General features: G+C 44.6%; 1 protein-coding gene across 1 annotated transcript in view; it reads left to right on the plus strand.

The window, feature by feature from the left end:
- Positions 1-957: 957 nt before the first annotated feature.
- Positions 958-17,477, plus strand: part of LOC139322562 (gamma-aminobutyric acid receptor subunit beta-4) — a 47,934-nt gene continuing 31,414 nt past the window's right edge. The window contains exons 1-2 of the mRNA XM_070951700.1: positions 958-1,055; positions 4,104-4,192. Coding sequence (XP_070807801.1) covers positions 958-1,055; positions 4,104-4,192 — 187 coding nt within the window. The remainder of the gene's footprint in view (positions 1,056-4,103; positions 4,193-17,477) is intronic.

The following is a 17,477-nucleotide window of genomic DNA, read 5'->3' on the forward strand; positions in this document are numbered from 1 at the left end:
TCCGCGGAACCATCTTCTGTTCATCCGCATGCGGGGGCGGCGTTTCCTCCTCTCCCTGGAAACGCCCCCGCCTCGCTTTCCTTTTTTTGCTGGCTTCTTGCCGCCCCTCACGTTACAGTTCATCCGTGCCAATCACTTTCCGCATCTCCTGCTCTGCAAATGCCACCCGGTGGGGGCGAGCCAAGTGCGCAGGCAGCCCCTTTCTAAAAATAGGGAAGGGGGACCCAAGCAGGGGCGGGAGGGGGCTGCCGTGAGCCTGAACGGTGCGTGGCTCGCCGCTCTTCCCCCGCCGCTGCCACGACTGCTCGCGTAGACCTCGTCTCCCCTTGGTCCGCCGCCCCAGTCCCGAAGGAGGCGAGCAGGCAGGAGCGAACCTCTGCACGGCCGGATGGCGGCGTAGCGGCAGGGCCGGGGGCAGCAGAGGCGCCCAGTAGGCAGCGCGGTCGCTCGTCTGAAGGCTCTTTTCCGCGGTCCCCCGCCCACTCTCCCTCCTTCCCTCCCTCTCTCCCGTTGTCAGCCCTCGCTGCCGCCGCCGCCGCCGCCGCCGCCGCCACCCGCGAGAACGGAGTCTACGTTTCAGTGAGGCCGTTCGCGAGCGTTTGTCTCTGCTCGCTCCCGAGGGACCTGCTCCGCCGCCACAGGAGAGCTTGCTCCATCGCTCGCTCGCTCGCGCAACCGAGGATGCTGCTGTTGCCGCAATTGCCGCTGCTGGGGGCCAGAAGTGGAGTGTCGGGCCGGCGCTGAGGGACCCTCCCGTGCGCCCCTCCCCTCCCGCTTTCTCCTTTCCTTCCTCCCCAATGTTTAAATGCTTCATGTGATTAAAAAGCAGCCGCCGCAGCACCCCGACGTCGGGCACCCAGGATATCGGTCGCGGGCACCGGCCCTTCCTGCGCGCCGAGGAGGGCGACGAGCGCGGCTCCCTTCCACCCCTTCCTCCCTCCCCCTTCCCTCCCTTCCATGGTCCTGGAGGTGGAAATGTGGAGATTTCAGGCACGCAGGCTGAGTGGATTCGTCTCTGCTTTGGCAGCTCTTTGTCTAGCCTGCTGCGCCCAAAGGTAAGAAGCGACGTCGGATCGGGAAGGCGAGGTTGGGCTGCAGAGCCCCCGCTCCCGCATTGCTTTCTTGCGCCACCCTCGAGTCGCCGATAAGGGGACCCGCTCAGTCCCGCGGGGGAGAGCAGCCGGCCGGCCGACGGAGCGGGCAAAAGAGAGCTGACCCCGAAGGAGGCCTCTGGCGGAGAGGGGCCAGTGGGAAGAAATTGCTGCTGGCCATTTGCCGCCCGGAGCAAATCGCCACTGTTGTTGCGCCTCTGGACCCCGAGGGAGCTGCTGGCGCCGCGGCGAGATGGGGATGGGGATCGGCGGCGATGCAGAAGGGGCGCCAGCACAGCGCTGCCCTGCCAGGTTGGCTCTCGTCTGCACGCGATCTGCACGAATCGCCGGCGTGTCGTTTGCCTCTGCCTGCTTAACTGGGAGAGCCAGAGGAATCGGGACCTGGAGGCCGCTTTTCTATCCAGGGTTCAAATTCCTTAAAGAGACAGAGCTCTCCAGCCCTTGGCCCTGCTGGCACCCAGGGGGGAATTGGAATCAGACTATAAATAGTTTGTGTGTGTGTGTATTGGGTTTAGATGGAGATCAATGCCCAAAGAAATGCCTCCCCCCATTTTGGAAGGGATATGAAGACTCTTCTGCAGAACTGGCCAGGAGCAGAAGCTGCTGAAGGACTTTTGCTAGTTAAGGGGAGTCCACCCTCTTCCCCCAATTTGCTCTTCTGACCAGAGACAAGACAATGGGGCAGGCCTTAAGTTCAAGTCCTTCTGTTCTTCTCTCATATCAGGCTCTCTTTGGAGGTAATACAAAACATCTAGGCAGTCAAAAACTGAAAATCTGAACTGGAAAGTGGAGCTGTCCCTGTGCCAAATCAGTTGGAGAAGAACTGGTAGTCTAGTAAGCCTCCTATTTGAATAAGATCTCTGTGCAAATCAGAAGCTTGCATGTATCACAGCAGGCATCTTCTTCTGAGCCATTCCTATGATACTCAGGTTAGGGTTAAGGGGAAAAAATCCTGGTAAAGAGCAATCTTTAGCCCACCATCGGCCTCTTTCTGTGCCTCTTCAAAATGCTCAATATTGCATGGAAGAGGTGAATGGAGGACCCTGTGTTAAGGGACAGATGATGTCAAAAGGAGCTGGAAGCAGATTCCATATAGCATAACATTTTAGGAGAGCTTTGCAGGATTGGGCCTTTGGTTCCCATTGGAAGACCAAAGGGGACTTAAGCTGTGAAAACCGATCTGTAGAAAATTAACAAATCACATCACACCTTTATTATTGCCATGGTCTTCAGAACTAGGCAGGGCTTGCACCTAGTAAGGAAGTATAGTGCCATCAGAACTTGAGTATTCCACTTCCATGATTTCTCCAATTTCATAAAAACTGGCCAGCGCTGCCTGTGCCTTCCAGTAACAAATCCCATGAATTTCATGCTTGAAGATAAACATCCCTCTTGTCAGGTTTCAAATCTCCTGCCACATGCCTGTGTCATGAGATGATTTCCATGAGGTCTATTCTTTTAGAGGGAGAGAAAATGCTTTACTTGATTGGATTGACCCACATTAGATATAATTTTAGATCCTTTGCATACTGCAAAGCATCAATCTCCTAATCATTTGGACCATCCTTTTCTGTGTTATTTCACTTCTTCAAGATACTTTTGAAGATGGGAAGACCAGAAATTGTGCACAGCATTCAGAAAGTGACAGTCCCATGAATCTTTAGAAAGGATGCACCAGGACACTGCCTGGCTTTATCAGCATGCTTCCTGACTTCTTAAAGCACCAGTTTGCCTTTGCCCAAAGGCCAAGTGCCTTTTTCGGAAGACAAATGCAAAACAATCTTCCCAAGTCTTCCTCTGGGCTGAGTCATTAAGAAGACCAGGAGGTGTTTTAACCCACTAACATTAGCACTAGCAGCAGCCATAGTGGAAAAGAAAGGCTTCCTCGGTTTGGCTAAAGACACACACACATGTTCAGAGAGGCCACATGCTGTTTTCATCTGCTGATTGTGTCTGAATCACATATGGGGTGGTGGGCAGGAGGGATGGCTCTGAAGGGTACTCCTGCTTCTGACCCACCTTGGCTGGCTGAGAGTCCTGCTGCAGGATCTGTTTGCCTTCAATCTATGACAAAGGAAACGGAGCCTCTGCCTTGGGAAAGGGCGATGAGAATGATGACTGCATGAACCAGCCTGCAGAGAGAACAAGATCCATAGGGCTGGATATAGTGCAATGATTGCAGGAGTGTGGAGCGACTGCTGGATTGTGGGTTGTTAGCCTCAGGCCACAGGGTTTTGCTTCCTTTGTGTCTCAGTCTGTTTCCTTCTCTCCACCCCACCCTGCCCCTTTGGAGGGACCAAGAGGAAAATAAGAGGTTTAGGATGGAGGCAGGCTCATCACACCAAGACCACTGAGGCCAAGATGGAGCCTTGCCCCTCATTGGCTGTAGAAAGGAAGTTGCTCTTTAGAGCATTTTCAGGGGCACAGGAGTCTCCTGCCCATCCGGTAGTGGATGGAGCAGGGACAGCAGGAATGACAACCAGATTCAGGAGGCCGCAGGAGAATTAAGGGGGCAGAGCAGCCTCTTCTTTGTGTAAAGGCGATGGCCTTGTGAGCGGATTTCAGAAGTTGCACATCTCATGGGAGGCCAAGCACAGGAGGGGTTATGGGGCAGAAGCTGTGAGGCTGCTAGGGACCTGCCAAGAGGAACCAGGATGCCATGAAGATGTAGATCTCCTCCCGGTATTCCCAGAAGGCTGCGGGGAGGGAAGGAAACGGCATAGCAACTTCTGGGCAGGACCATCTGGGTTCACGAGAGGCAGCAGGCAGTGGGAGCAACCCGACAGGAGACGCCGGTATGGGAGTCAGCCAACCTGCTGCAATTGGAGGTGGCTGATCTCCCCAAGTCTTTCTCTGGCCAGAGCAGCTGTTTCTCCTTTAGCTTTTCTTGGTCACTACAGTCCAGGATCTTGTGGGATGCTGGGTGTGGGTGTGGATGTGGGTGTGGGGCACTGATTAGTGACCAGATCACATTACCTTTCTGTCTTCTAGCCCAGCCACTGGGAATATATCCGTGGTTAAAGATATTGTGGACAAATTGCTGAAAGGGTACGATGTCCGTCTCCGGCCTGACTTTGGAGGTATGTAGATCTTTCTGTTCCTTTTGCTTTACTAGGGGCCTTGGTTCAAAGTAGACAGAGACCTCCACAAGGCCTCTGTACAGTAGTAGTCAGAGCTACTGTCGCTCTGTAGCTTTTGTAATGACCTTTGTAATTTCCTTCCCTTTCCCTCATTCGCACCTGTTTCTCGGCTGGGCCAGGCAATCCATGCCTGATCAGAGCCAGTCTCCACCAGAATCTGCTCTCAGTATTGAGAATGACCGGGGGGGGGGGGACAGGAGGAATGAAGATTGGCCTTGTCTGGAGGTGTCCTTTCTTCAGAGGTGGCTGCTGTAGACTTCCTGACCCTCCTCCCGACTACAAAGGTCAAGACGTTGCTCCTTGCCCCAGGATCCCATAATATCACAGTGGCAGATCAGTTATCCTGACGAGGCCTCACCTATCTATGCCTTCCTGGGCTGAGGGATGCATACACACACAAATGTCTTGCTGTGCAATTCTTTGAGGTTCTTCCAATATGGCATGAAAAAAGCATGCCAAGGCAATCAGTTGTTTGCTTAGAAGTGTGCAGATTGGTCATTGCAAAGAGGAGGAGTCCACTGGCATCCCAAATAATCGGCACTCAGAAAAACACTCCAGGGGCTGTTAATCGTACATTTTTGGTTGACAGGATGTTAGGACTGGAACTTTTGTTACTTGGTTGCAGTATACAATTCTTCATTGTGTATTGGACATTGTCATGGTTCATGGTTGCTGTTAACTTTTTTTCTTTGGAAATGTTTGGTCACTTTTATATTCATTTTGCTAAGATCCTACAATATTAGTACTACTACTAATAGCAGAGCTAAGAGTATTGAAAATGTTTTATGCATACTTCATAGTTTAAACATTGCTTGAGTGAGAATGTACTGAGTAGCTGGTAGGATGAGGGCAACAGAGTGTTGCTTGCAAAAAAAAAAAAAACCTCTGTAGATCAGAGAACCTGGTTTAGGAGACTAACATGCTTGGAGAAAAACTGGATGTGCTTGTGATATCTTAGCATAAAATGTACCAAAACAGAAGGTCATTCTCCTTAACATAATCAGAGAATGCTTTATGTGGTTAAGACTGGTAAAATCATCCATACATTCTCTTATCTTGTAAAAAGAAACATATAAAAATCTAGATTGATCAAAACCATAAAGGATAATAGAAGTCAATATTTATGATCACACCTGTGATGATCATATTATATGGAAGATGACATAGAATGCATTAGAGGAATTACTGTAAAGAGCATGAATTAACAAATTAAAAAAATTAAAAAATAGGATGAAGCATGTAAATGAAGGCGGTCTGATTTTGTGGAGTGGTATTGATAAATATAGGCAATTTTTCAGAGAGGTGTGAGATGGTGATAATGGAGATTTCATTTCCCATCTGCTGTGAATCTAATTCTATTAAGTAAATTCTTGCTCTCTTGCTGATAAATACATTTGCCAGAAGGTGAAAGAAAGAACAAAGGATCTATTATAGTAAATCAAATCTTTACTAAAAGGGATGAGTTGGTTGAAGAAGTCATGGTGACTAGTACCTTGAAGGAAAATGATCGTGTTATCCTTGAATTCATGATATCCAGGGGAGAAGAAACTAAGAAGAATCAGATCTGCATGCTGGACTTCAGAAAAACATATTTGTTGAACTCTGAGGAAAGGTAGGTTAGATCCTATGGCTTGAAATCTCGAAGGAGAAACATATCTAGGAACCATGGAAAATGAACACAGTTGCAAACAATTCCAATAAGAAGAAATATGGAAGAAATATGATGGCTGAGACGGCATCTGCATCATATTGGTCTGTTTTTAAAAAATTCTTGGCTAGGCAACTTCAGGTCCAAGATATAATATGCTAATCTATAAAACTCTTGAGGAACAGGAAGAAGGACTGCAACCAAGACAATGGTCAGATAAAGTGGAGTCCAAGATAGAAGTTGAGAAAATTTGAGAAAAACTTTCAGACTTGACCCTCCCTAGTTTTCTTGAAGATAAAGGGCGGTGGGGGGGGGGGGGTTATATTCAGACTTGTAAGATTGTCTTACAGTAACCTTATTATAAAAGCAGCATTAGCATTCATAATTTTAGACTAGTTTGGTCTATCTTGAAAGGCTGACAAAGTTGGGAGATAGGATAGTAACCTTAGCTTAAAATACAATGAGTATAAGAAAAGAAGATATTGCTTAGAACCCAAAGAAGAAAATTATGCTACAAAGTGCTCAGATTTGGATGGGTGCAGCTTTGCTATTAGGAAGGATCAGGGGTGAAATGCTCCCAGTCCACAGAAAAATTATTTGCATTTTTTATATTGCACTAAATTAGGGGTCCTCAAACTACGGCCCCTGGGACAGATACATGCAATGAACTTTTGTGTTCTTGCAGAGAGTCTCCCCCTTCAGAGTCTTTTTGTGTGAGTTAGAGGGGGGCAGAAATTCCAACTTGGGGTCTGTTTCAGCTTCCTGGTGTGGGGCTTTGGGCGAAGGGTGGAGGGAAGTGCCGCTGGTGGCGAAGAGCCGGAGGACCTTGTTCCAGTGGGACTGCATCATGGCTTGGAACTGGCTGATCATCTCAGCCTGCTGAGCCTCCAGGTGCCCGTACCTGGCCTTGCACTCCCACAGTTCTTTCCTCTGCTTGGAAAGCCTATGCTCCTAGTCCTCAGTGAGGTGCTTCTATTGAGCCTCCTTCTTGGTCAGATCCAATTTGAACTGAGCTGTTTTGCCAATTCTTTCTCATGGTGGCTGATTAGCTCCAACAGCTGCTTCCTGTTGGGGCCCTAAGGAACCCGGGCGGGGAGGCAAGGAGTGGCAGGGAGGGGAGGGGTGAATACAGGCTGGTGAGACTCCCCTCAACATGAGTGACGCCCACCCAGTCACATGGCCACCCAGCCGGTCATTAGGCAGATCATATTAGTGGTCCGCGGGATTTAAAATTATGAATTTACTGGTCCCTGAGGTCCGAAAGGTTGGTGACCCCTGGTATAGGTGGTATTAAAAAATGAATGTGTCTTCCATATGGAATAGCTTGTGAATTGTTTAGCTTGTATGAGGATGGCATCTATGCCTTATGTCTAGAGGAAGGCTGGGATCGTTTCCCTGTATAAAGGAGAAAGTATCAAGATGTGGTGAAATTTAGTTTGTGCCTGGGAAGATGGGAAAGGCACAAGAGTAACCATGAACAATGGTTGGGAGATGCTGTGCAGCTTCATGCCAGGCAGGGGATATGAAGACCCTCATTTTGCCCTTCAACAGGTAATTGAAAAAGATACGAATGCAAGCAACAAGCGTTACTTCACGTTTGATTATTTAGAGAAAGTATATGATAAAAATAGGGCTGAATTGTTTGGGGCTCAATGGATAAAGAACTGGGAAAAAACCCTGGAACTTTGATGTTATATATGCTGACAGCAGCAACAATACTTTATGCCAGGGGTGAAATCTACTTACCTTCCCTACCAGTTCGGAAGTGCGCACTTGGACCCTCTGTGCGTGCACAGAAGGTCAAAAACAGGTTACTTCTTGGTTAAAACCAGGAAGTAACACGGTCCGGGTGGGTGGGCGGAGCCTCGCGCTGCCACTGCTACCGGTTCTCCAAACCACACGCTGCCACCGCTACTGGTTCAATTGAACCGGTCCAAACCGATAGCATTTCACCCCTGCTTTATGCTCAAAAATGGAAGGATACTTTGATTTCCGTGATGGTTGAATGGTTGCAAAAGTTGATGGTGTTGGCAGAGATGGCTGAGTCGACTGCTCTGATTAAAGGAAGCAATACTTGGCAACCATTTTTAGACTTTGTGCTTCAGGTGTAAAAAATGAAAGTTTGATTTGGGTTTTCTGATTAGATAGGTTTGATTTTGCATTTTGTTGCTACTACTACAATGACTAATTTATATTATTAAGTAAAAGCAAAAAGTTGATGTTGTATGTTATTACCTTATTCTACTGTGCCAAAAAGAATCAGAAATCAATGCCTTTCTCTTCCTTTTTTCTTCTACCCTACACTTTTTCCGCTTTCCCTTCCACTCCTCTATTTTCTCATTATTTTCTTTCTTTCTTTGTATCTCAATATTTTATATTTTGATAAACTAATAAGAAATTGAAACCAAAAGCTAAAATAGGGCTGAATTATAGAACATTTCACATGAATATGAAGTTAAAGTTAGATTACTGAATGTGCTATAAACAATCCATGATGGAAATACGACATGGTGAGAATAAATATAAGGTCTGAAAAGTAATGCCTCCATCATTATAATTCACTACCAGATGCTAGTGCTGGCTTCTCAGAAACTCTGGGATGTGTGTGTGTGTTAGCATTTGTTCTTTCACTTCAGTTGGTGGGAAATTGCTGTGAGGAAAGATTGTGTTGCTGTTATTTGTGAAATGAAAGCCTGGAATGAGTACTCATCAGTGTACATGACATTTTTGGCTGTTGAAGGAGTCTCTTCCATTGAGGCTCACTGCTGAATGCTGCTTGTCTATAGTGATGACTGTGTGGATGTGGGTACTGTGCGTTGCTTGGCTAAAATAAAAATAAAAATTAAGAATTAAAGATAATGAACTGGGAGGAGCCAATTTTATGGTCAGAAATGAAGTGCTGTAGATGACCTACGGCAGCAACCTCTGAGTTCCATGTGAGAAAATCAGATGAATCAATTAGGAACAGCCAACAGATTATCAAAGGGAAATTGCTGTCCAACACAGCATTTCACAGGAAACCTGTAGGTCACATTATGGATCTTCTTCAATATCAGAAGGTTTGCTCCAGATGGGTTCCTTCAATGCTATAGCAGGGATGAGAGCTTCAAGACTAAATTTGCCAGCAATTACCGTGTTTCCCTGAAAATAAGACCCTGTCTTATATTTTTTTGAACCCTGAAATAAGCGCTTGGCCTTATTGCCATGCACTCAAAAGTATGATTGGACTTATTATCAGGGGATGTTTTATTTTGGGGGAAACAGGGTATTGTCAACACAGTAAGGAACTGCTTCATAGCATTGTGACAGCCAACAAAACATAGGGTCATCATTATTACCCAGAAATGAAGCATCCAAAAAGCTTCACTTACGGGAAAAAAACATTCAAACCCCAGCTTTGGCAGACAGACACATGGTTACAGTTTTTTGGTATGCAGATGTGGTTATTTTGACTGGATTTCTTTGAACCTGGAGCTGTTATCAATTCAGAATGGTATGGTGCAACACTCAAAATGTTGTAGCAATGATTAAGCTGAGTTTGGAAGCATCAGAAGTAAGTTTTATTGCTATATGGCCTCACCCCTTATGAGCCATCCAAGAGGCAACTGTGAAGTTGGATCTGCCTTACCCATCTGACATACAGGCCAGACGTGGCCCCATGTATTTCACTGTTCCCACGAAATGAAGGAATACTTTCATGGGCATCTATTTGACTCAGAGGAAGTGGTGGAAAGGACTTTCAGGGCCTGGTGGAAGATGTAAGTGTGGAGTTAGAGACGTAAGATAAAGTGGTAGCTTTAAGAAACTTGTCCATCCCCTCCACAGCGAATGGTGGTAATTGTCCATCCCCTGCTCAGCGAATGGTGGACAAGTACAGTAAATAGAAGTAACAAAAGAGTTCATTTCAAGAATTATTTCCTGTTTCATTTATTATAATATACTTATTTAAATCAAAGTGCTGGAGACGGAGGCATTACCTCTCCTTCAATCCTCATAGAAAGCTTTGGGAATGATTCAGTACTGGAGTAAGTAAAGGGCATCAAGGATATTTGTTGTCCTCTACATTGCTTAGCAGGTTTGTGGATCAATGTATAAAAAGTGCTTGTGATCATTAGAAGTTGGTTGGAAATGTGGATATTTTTCTATGCAGAAAATGTTGCTGGCCGACAACCCAAATAATTTGTAGGGGATGTTACATATTGAATGATGCAACAAGAAGTATTAATTGGAAGTTATTGCATAAAAGACCCAGGTAGTTGTGTTTGATAGAGGAAAAAAATGAGTGAATCATTACAAGTTATGTATCAGTTGAGAGCTGAATCCAGTTATAAATTGTTGTACTTTGACATGTTCTTTATTACATCTGAAAACACAGGGAGGAATTTTAAGATGTGCAAGTGATAGTAGAACTGCAGACAGTTGAAGGTATTTGGAAGAAGCATGGTAGAACAAGGAGAGGAGGTCAAGAGAGAATTAATTATGAACGAATTGTGTCTTGAAGACAAAAATGAGTGGCCCATGAAAAGAAGTACTGAAGCAATTTAATCATACGGGGAGAATGAATGGGAATGGAATGGCCAAACAAATATATGAAGAAAGGTAAATGGGAGGAAAGAAAGGGAAAAGGCCTTGAGAAGTTTAAAAAATATAAATCAATGTTTGAAGTAGAAGATGGATGCATAAAGCAAGCAAGGATGGAAAGGAACACATTGTGAAAGGTACTGGAACAGAATAGCTTGCTTTAATAAAGCTTATTAAAATTATTATTTAATAATTTAATTTAATTAATTAATTAATTTATTATTTATAGATTTATTGCCCCCCACTCCCAAATAAATAAATAACATCCATGGTAACCAATTTAAAATTCATAAAAACAAAAGACCAAAATAGAGCATTGTGGGATGTATATGCATGTGTGTATTACAGTTTTATACAGAAAATCCTATTACAGAAGTCGGACCCTGAAGTTGAGAGAGAGGGGGGCTTACCTGAGACTGTGCTCATAGCAGAAGTGAGACCTGACTCTGATTTCTATCTCGGTTTCAGGATCGCTCTCCATCCCATTTGAATGGTCAAGTCTGCAGCGCTTAAAACCACTTTAGGAAATCATGTTTTCAGCTCACATAGATTTCTGGTCCAGAAATAGTTAAGACTCAGTCCTCTAAATATTGAACTGGAAACCACAGATCCAGGCTACAGGGACTGGCCCTGCGATTCAGCACACGGGACTCAGATAGGGGTGGGTTCTACTCACCTTTACTACTGGTTCGCAACGGGGCCGCGCACGTGTGCGTTTGCTTTGTTCGCACGTGTGTGCTCTTCTGTGCATGCACAGAAGCATTTTGATGATGTCGGGATCAGTGGGCAGAGCCTCCCGCCAGTTTTAACTACCAGTTCTATAGAACAGGTGTGAACCGGGGGCAACCCACCACTGGACTCAAATATTCAAATGAGTCCAAAGGGTCCTTATTCCAGAAAGGGGTCCAGCTTCCAGCCTGTAATACAGTAGAATACTTGGAGTCAAGAAAGTGGGCTGATCACCAAGTGCTTAAACTACCAAGGCATGACAACGTCTTCGTTCTTGGAGGCTGCAGAGAAAAGGGTAGACAGGCATTTGACAAGCTTTTATGGGAAGAAGGCTACTGCCTGAACTTCATGGCAGGTCCCGCCCCTTCACCTCTGTGGTGCTACAGGATATCAGTGGCTTCAGTCCTTCCTTTCTCAAACAAAAAGAGGCAAAATCAATTCAAGGTTTAAATCTGATTATTTGGAGATCCCAGTGGTGCCTAAGCACATTAGGCAGACATAAACTGTTTCAACTCCTACCCTCAAAATGACGTTATAGAGCACTGCACACCAGAACTAGACACAAGAACAGTTTTTTCCTGAATGCCATCACTCTGCTAAACAAATAATTCCCTCAACCCTGTCAAACTATTTACTAAGTCTGCACTACTATTAATCTTCTCATCGTTCTCACCACCTATCTCCTTCCACTAATGACTGTATGACTGTAATTTTGTTGCTTGTATTCTTATGATTTATATTGATATTGTTTCCTGATTGCTTATTTGTACCCTATGACTATCATTAAGTGTTGTACCTTATGATTCTTGACGAATGTATCTTTTCTTTTTATGTAAACTGAGAGCATATGCACCAAGACTAATTCTTTGTGTGGCCAATCATACTTGGCCAATAAGAAAAAATCTATTCTATTCTATTCTATTAGTGAAAGCTGGAGGCATGCCTCAGTTTCAGTGCACAGTAACAGCCCCATCTATGAATCCAAAAGCTATTCCATAATAGGGAGTTCTTTGGTGTAAGTCAAGGACCCTTTCTGCTCATGTGTTAGCCTTCCATGCAGCAAAGAGTAACGTGGGCAGGCTTTATAACAATCCCATGATGGCTGGATAATGCTACAAAGGAGCTATAAAGCACTAATGAACAAAGATGGTTGTAGACTGGAGTAGGGTAAGAGATGTCCTTTATAAGGTCATCCCATTGGGGTTCGATGCTGCTTCCAGAAGGGAGTTGTCCTTTTGCCCTTACTCATCCAGTGCCTGATCCTCTCGAGGTTGATCTGGCTGGCCTCTCTTCCTAGGTATGCAACAATATGGAGGAGTATTGTCAGATCTCTTTGCCTGTTCCAGTGGGATAGTTGGCCGTGGGCTGGGGGAGTGTTTGGCTTTGGTTCTAATCTTATGCTAGGGCCTGTCTGAACTGTACAAAGAACTCACACCTTTCTCCTTGGGGTGGGGGAGGGGGGAATGAAACATGACTGGTCTTGATTTATAGGGCATGGAAACATCCCAGCTAAAGGGCAGGTCTCCTTTTATGAAAGCATTAGAATTGTGCCAAGAGAAATGAGCTATACTAGTGGTGGCGAACCTATGCCACATGTGCCAGAGGTGGCACTCAGAGCCCTCTCTATGGGCACGTGCACCATCGCCCCAGCCCAGCTCCATCGGGTTTCTCCCGCAGGGTGGAGAGAGAGAGGGAGGGAGGGAGAGAGAGAGAGAGGGGGAGGGAAAAAGAGAAATGATATTGTTGCTAAACATAATATTTCAAAAGCAGAAAAAAAATGAAGGGGGATAAAAGTGCATTTATCACATTTTTCTTAGAACAATTAGCTGAACTCTGCCTTGTTTATCATTATTTTAGGTAGTAAAACCTCATTATTCAGGTTAAATTGCCATGTTGGCACTTTGCGATAAATAAATGAGTTTTGGGTTGCAGTTTGGGCACTAGATCTCTAAAAGGTTCGCCATCGCTGAGCTATACTTTCTGCAAGTATTCATCAACACATTTTAAATTGTTTAAATTGTTGCATTATACTGTATTGTTTTATATATATTTTTTACCTGATTGATTTATTGTTTACCACCAGAGTCATGTCTGAGAGATGGGCAGCTATATAAATTTAATTAATAAATCAATCAATCTCCAAAAGGGTTCCTCTGATGAACCTGAAACAACTGATTTTTGTGCTATTTCCATAGCATATTAATGATAATTGTCTATGGAGATTCTCAGTCATCCAGGTCATGGTTGTCCCAAAGGTGCTTTTTCAAGAGGCAACTGGACTTTCTGGTTTTTCTTTGAAGACGTTTCTTGATGAGAAGCGAAACGTCTTTCAAAGAAAAACCAGAAAGTCCAGTTGCCTCTTGAAAAAGCACCTTTGGGACAATAATGGTAATGGTATATGAAATGGAGTGTTTATGTTGACCCTTTAAATTTACTGTGTATTGTATTTTACTGAGCCTAATCTTCAGGAATTATAGATTCAGTCAGAAAAATCAAAGAGGAGTTCCTTCAGCCAGTGCCCAAACTTTTCTGAAAATTGGCACTATATCACTGGATGACCTAAGACAGGAGCTCTCCTCTGATGGTTCCCTTGAATCTGCTGCAAGCACTCAGCAACCATGGGCAACCGTAATAAGGAGGTGCTGAACAAAAGCTTTTAATTAATCCAATGTACAACCCATGTACCTAGTGGAGTACTGCAGCAGAATATATTTTAAAAGCAAAGTGAAATAAGTTAAGAACTCAACAATCCCCCCCCCCAAATGTAGAAGTAAAAACTAGCCTGACAGAAGCACACAAGAGTCAGATGAAGCCCACTCCATCCTAGAACAGAACAGGCCTTTTATCCTCCTAACGCAAACTTCTGGCCGCTACCCAATCTCTACCCCAGGCATCATAAGAACTGAGCTCCTAATTAGGTTGGTCTGCTTCCTGAGTGACCCTTACTATTATATTTCAAAAACCAACCAGAATTAAAACTTGGTAATTTGCTTCCCTCTTGCACTAGCCATCCCCTCTTGATCCAGCTTCACCCTCTTGGCTTTCCATCTCTTCCAATCATCTCTCTCTTGCATGTTTCAGAGCTGTACTGCAGAGCTCAGGGGTCCTCCTGGCCCACTTTCATCCAGATCCTCCTCTAACCTTCTGCATGGGTTCTATCATAGATTTCTTCTCTTCTTACATCCAAGCTAAACAACCAATCCTTGCCACCATCTTTTTTCATGCTGTTGATTTCTTCCCTCGGCAACCTCATTATTCTTCCTATTCTGCTATCACCTCACTTGGAGCCATATGGAACATTTGGGGGAAGGAGTGGGTGACAGCAACTGTAAGGGATACTCTTAGAGCTCTCTGTTACAAACCTCATTTATCTGCCCAGACTTTCTAGTATTTAGAGTGGACACTTCTTGTCCTTACTGCATGGATACTAGAAGGCCTCTGCAGCCTACTGATATTCCAGAGTCTGCCGCTGCTAAGGTGCATTTGGAACCACTGATCAGCAACTGTAGGAACGTGATGTTTTTCAAGTAGATCTTTAACTAAAATAACAGATGCTCTCTCAGCTAGTAAGTCAGTGAATGACACGGGGCAGTTGCAAAATCAGCCACTTCTGCTGGCCAAGCAAATCCCAGCCGGGTATAATAATATGCAAGGAGAAAATGAAGACGGCTGTTCATCTGTGATTATCTTGAAGAAAACATCCTGTTCTCTATAAAAAGATCACTATTTTCAGGTGTGAAATATGAGGAAAGTATACAGGGTGCCTACCACCATCAGAAGACTTATGCAGACTATCAGTTTCTGGCAGAGCTTCCTTTGCTAAGCATCCAGGATCAAAGCCAGAGACTGAAGTTTATATATAAGAACTAATCTTTGTTTCTGTCTGACTAATTTCAGACAAAACAAATCCATGGAGCGTTCTCAGAACAGGGAGCCACAACTTTTCCCAAACCGAGTCATGCATTTGGCTTCTCGGTGTGTGCAGGGAGTCTCTTTGCCAAAAGGAAAATAGGCCAGGATAAAAACTACACCTGTCTGCATGGGCTTCCACCCATGTCTCAGCACTCAGCACACATTTCTATGTTCCTTGCTTCTAGTCCATCTCTTGTCAGCCCTTTGAGGTAGGCAAAATAAAGAAACAGGGGCCGTTAGATGTCTTGAAATGTGCTATATTGCAGTTAGGGTCTTTTGTAACAGTCTTGAAAGCCTGCTAAAACTTCAGCTTATACATAACACAAAAGGTGGAATTGTTTTGAGTTTCTTTCAGACTTAACTGTATTTGTGATAAGGCTGGACATAGTCCTGACCTTTTTCTGAATCAAACTCGTACTCCATCACACATATTAACTCAAGTTCTCTGTGCAAATTATAAAGTTATTATAATTTGTGAAATCATAAATCAATGTACAAAAAGCAATGAATAATAACACTGTGAATTTATATACCGTATGCAAGCCACCTAAGAGCAGAGCAGGACTTTCGAAGCCAACTGATTTGAAAATAAAACAAATGCCTTAGAGAAGAGAGGTGTCTTTCCAGGCACTGACAAGGTACAAGCAGCAGGTGGGCTTCCTCGCACTCCACTCCTAAAAAGGGATCGTCTCCTCACCTGGAGGAGGGTCTCCAACAGTAATGGAAGAACCCGAGCAGATACATGAACTTCTGGTCCCAAATTATTCAGGGCTTCAAAAACCAGCTTGAACTGGGTTGGGAATTAGGCCAAGAAACGAACGGGCACCCAGTGCCATTAGAAGAACCGTCATGTGATACAGATCCAATGGATAGCAGCTTCTGGATCCAATTCAAACTAGCTGAAGTGTGTGAGCTGTCCTCAGGGGGAGTCACACATGAGCTGCAGTTTAGAGATTCTCTGGTGTGGGGCCGTCTCTGCCAAGAAAGAGTGGCAGCTCCAGGTAGAAGATGATAGAAGATTTTCCTCACCATCAAGATGAGCATGGCAAGAGGAGCACAATTTTTCCTGAAATAGGCTGAACACTATCCAGATGAATATTTGGGCCTTCTACCAATTATTTCTGCCTTGCCTGGAATTTGTTTCAATTTTCCCAGTCTCACCCAATTATTTGCTGTGCTCAGGCACCAGCTCAAGACATAAATGCTAGTAACACAAGAGGAAAATTAAACAATGGAGTTGGCCCTCCCTAATTCCAGTGGTCTAGAGAGGGGTCAGGAACCCGCAGCTCTGGAGCCAGATGTGGCTCTTTCATCCCTCTGCTGTGGCTCCCTGTTGCTGGTGGGCTCCGCAATTGATAGGGCTTTTGTTTAGGACAGGTAGAGGAAAAAGGATACCACGCTAGGAGGAGACTATGGTGGGGGAACAGGACTTCTGGTCAGCTCCAGAAATGAATGGGGGCTTCCAGTTAGGACCTTTGTGGCTCTTTGAATGTTTAAGGTTGCCGATCCCTGGTCTAGAGAAACTCCATAATTAAAATCATTGTAGGCACTAAGTGTTAACAGAATAAAAGAATAGCAGATTGGAAAGGACATTGGAGGTCTTCTAGTCCAACCCCCTGTCCAGGCAAGAAATCCTGGCCTATTATCATTTTGGATAAACAGCTGTCCAATCTCTTCCTAAAAGCCTCCCATGTTAGAGCACTCCCCGCTTCTGAAATTATTCCAAAAGAATTAAGCAAGGGGTCCTGTAGAACCAACAAAAACACATATTCTGGGAGCTGCTTTTCTTTAGTCCCTAATTAGGATTCTGACTCCTCAGCTCTTTAAATTCTTTCTCACCTCGAATAAAGAGGGGCACCTTTGATCAAGGATCACCGCTTGTCACCTTTCTGGTTTTCCTAGGGTTTTGCCGTAATTTTCTTTCACCAGGCCTTTCAGATTGGCTGGATGTTATTATCCCCAACTGCAGAGGGAGGTGCTGAAGGGATAGAGCTCTTCAGAAAGTGAATTGTCTGGAGGCTGCAGGTCCCGCTTAGAATAGAATAGAATAGAATAGAACAGAACAGAACAGAACAGAACAGAACAGAACAGAACAGAACAGAACAGAACAGAACAGAATAGAATAGAATAGAATAGAATAGAATAGAATAGAATTTTTTATTGGGCAAGTGTGATTGGACACACAAGGAATTTGTGTTTGGTGCATATGCTCTCAGTGTACATAAGGAGAATAAAATACATTCATCAAGAATAAAAAGATACAACACTTAGTGAAAGTCATAGGGTACAAATAAGCAATCAGGAAACAATATCAATATAAATCGTGTTTGTTTTATTTTTGGGCTGTGCACCGCC

The sequence above is a fragment of the Pituophis catenifer genome, unplaced genomic scaffold, assembly GCF_029215685.1.
Source record: "Pituophis catenifer annectens isolate HBS135680 unplaced genomic scaffold, rPitCat1.0.hap2 SCAF_11, whole genome shotgun sequence".
Lineage (NCBI taxonomy): Eukaryota > Metazoa > Chordata > Lepidosauria > Squamata > Colubridae > Pituophis > Pituophis catenifer.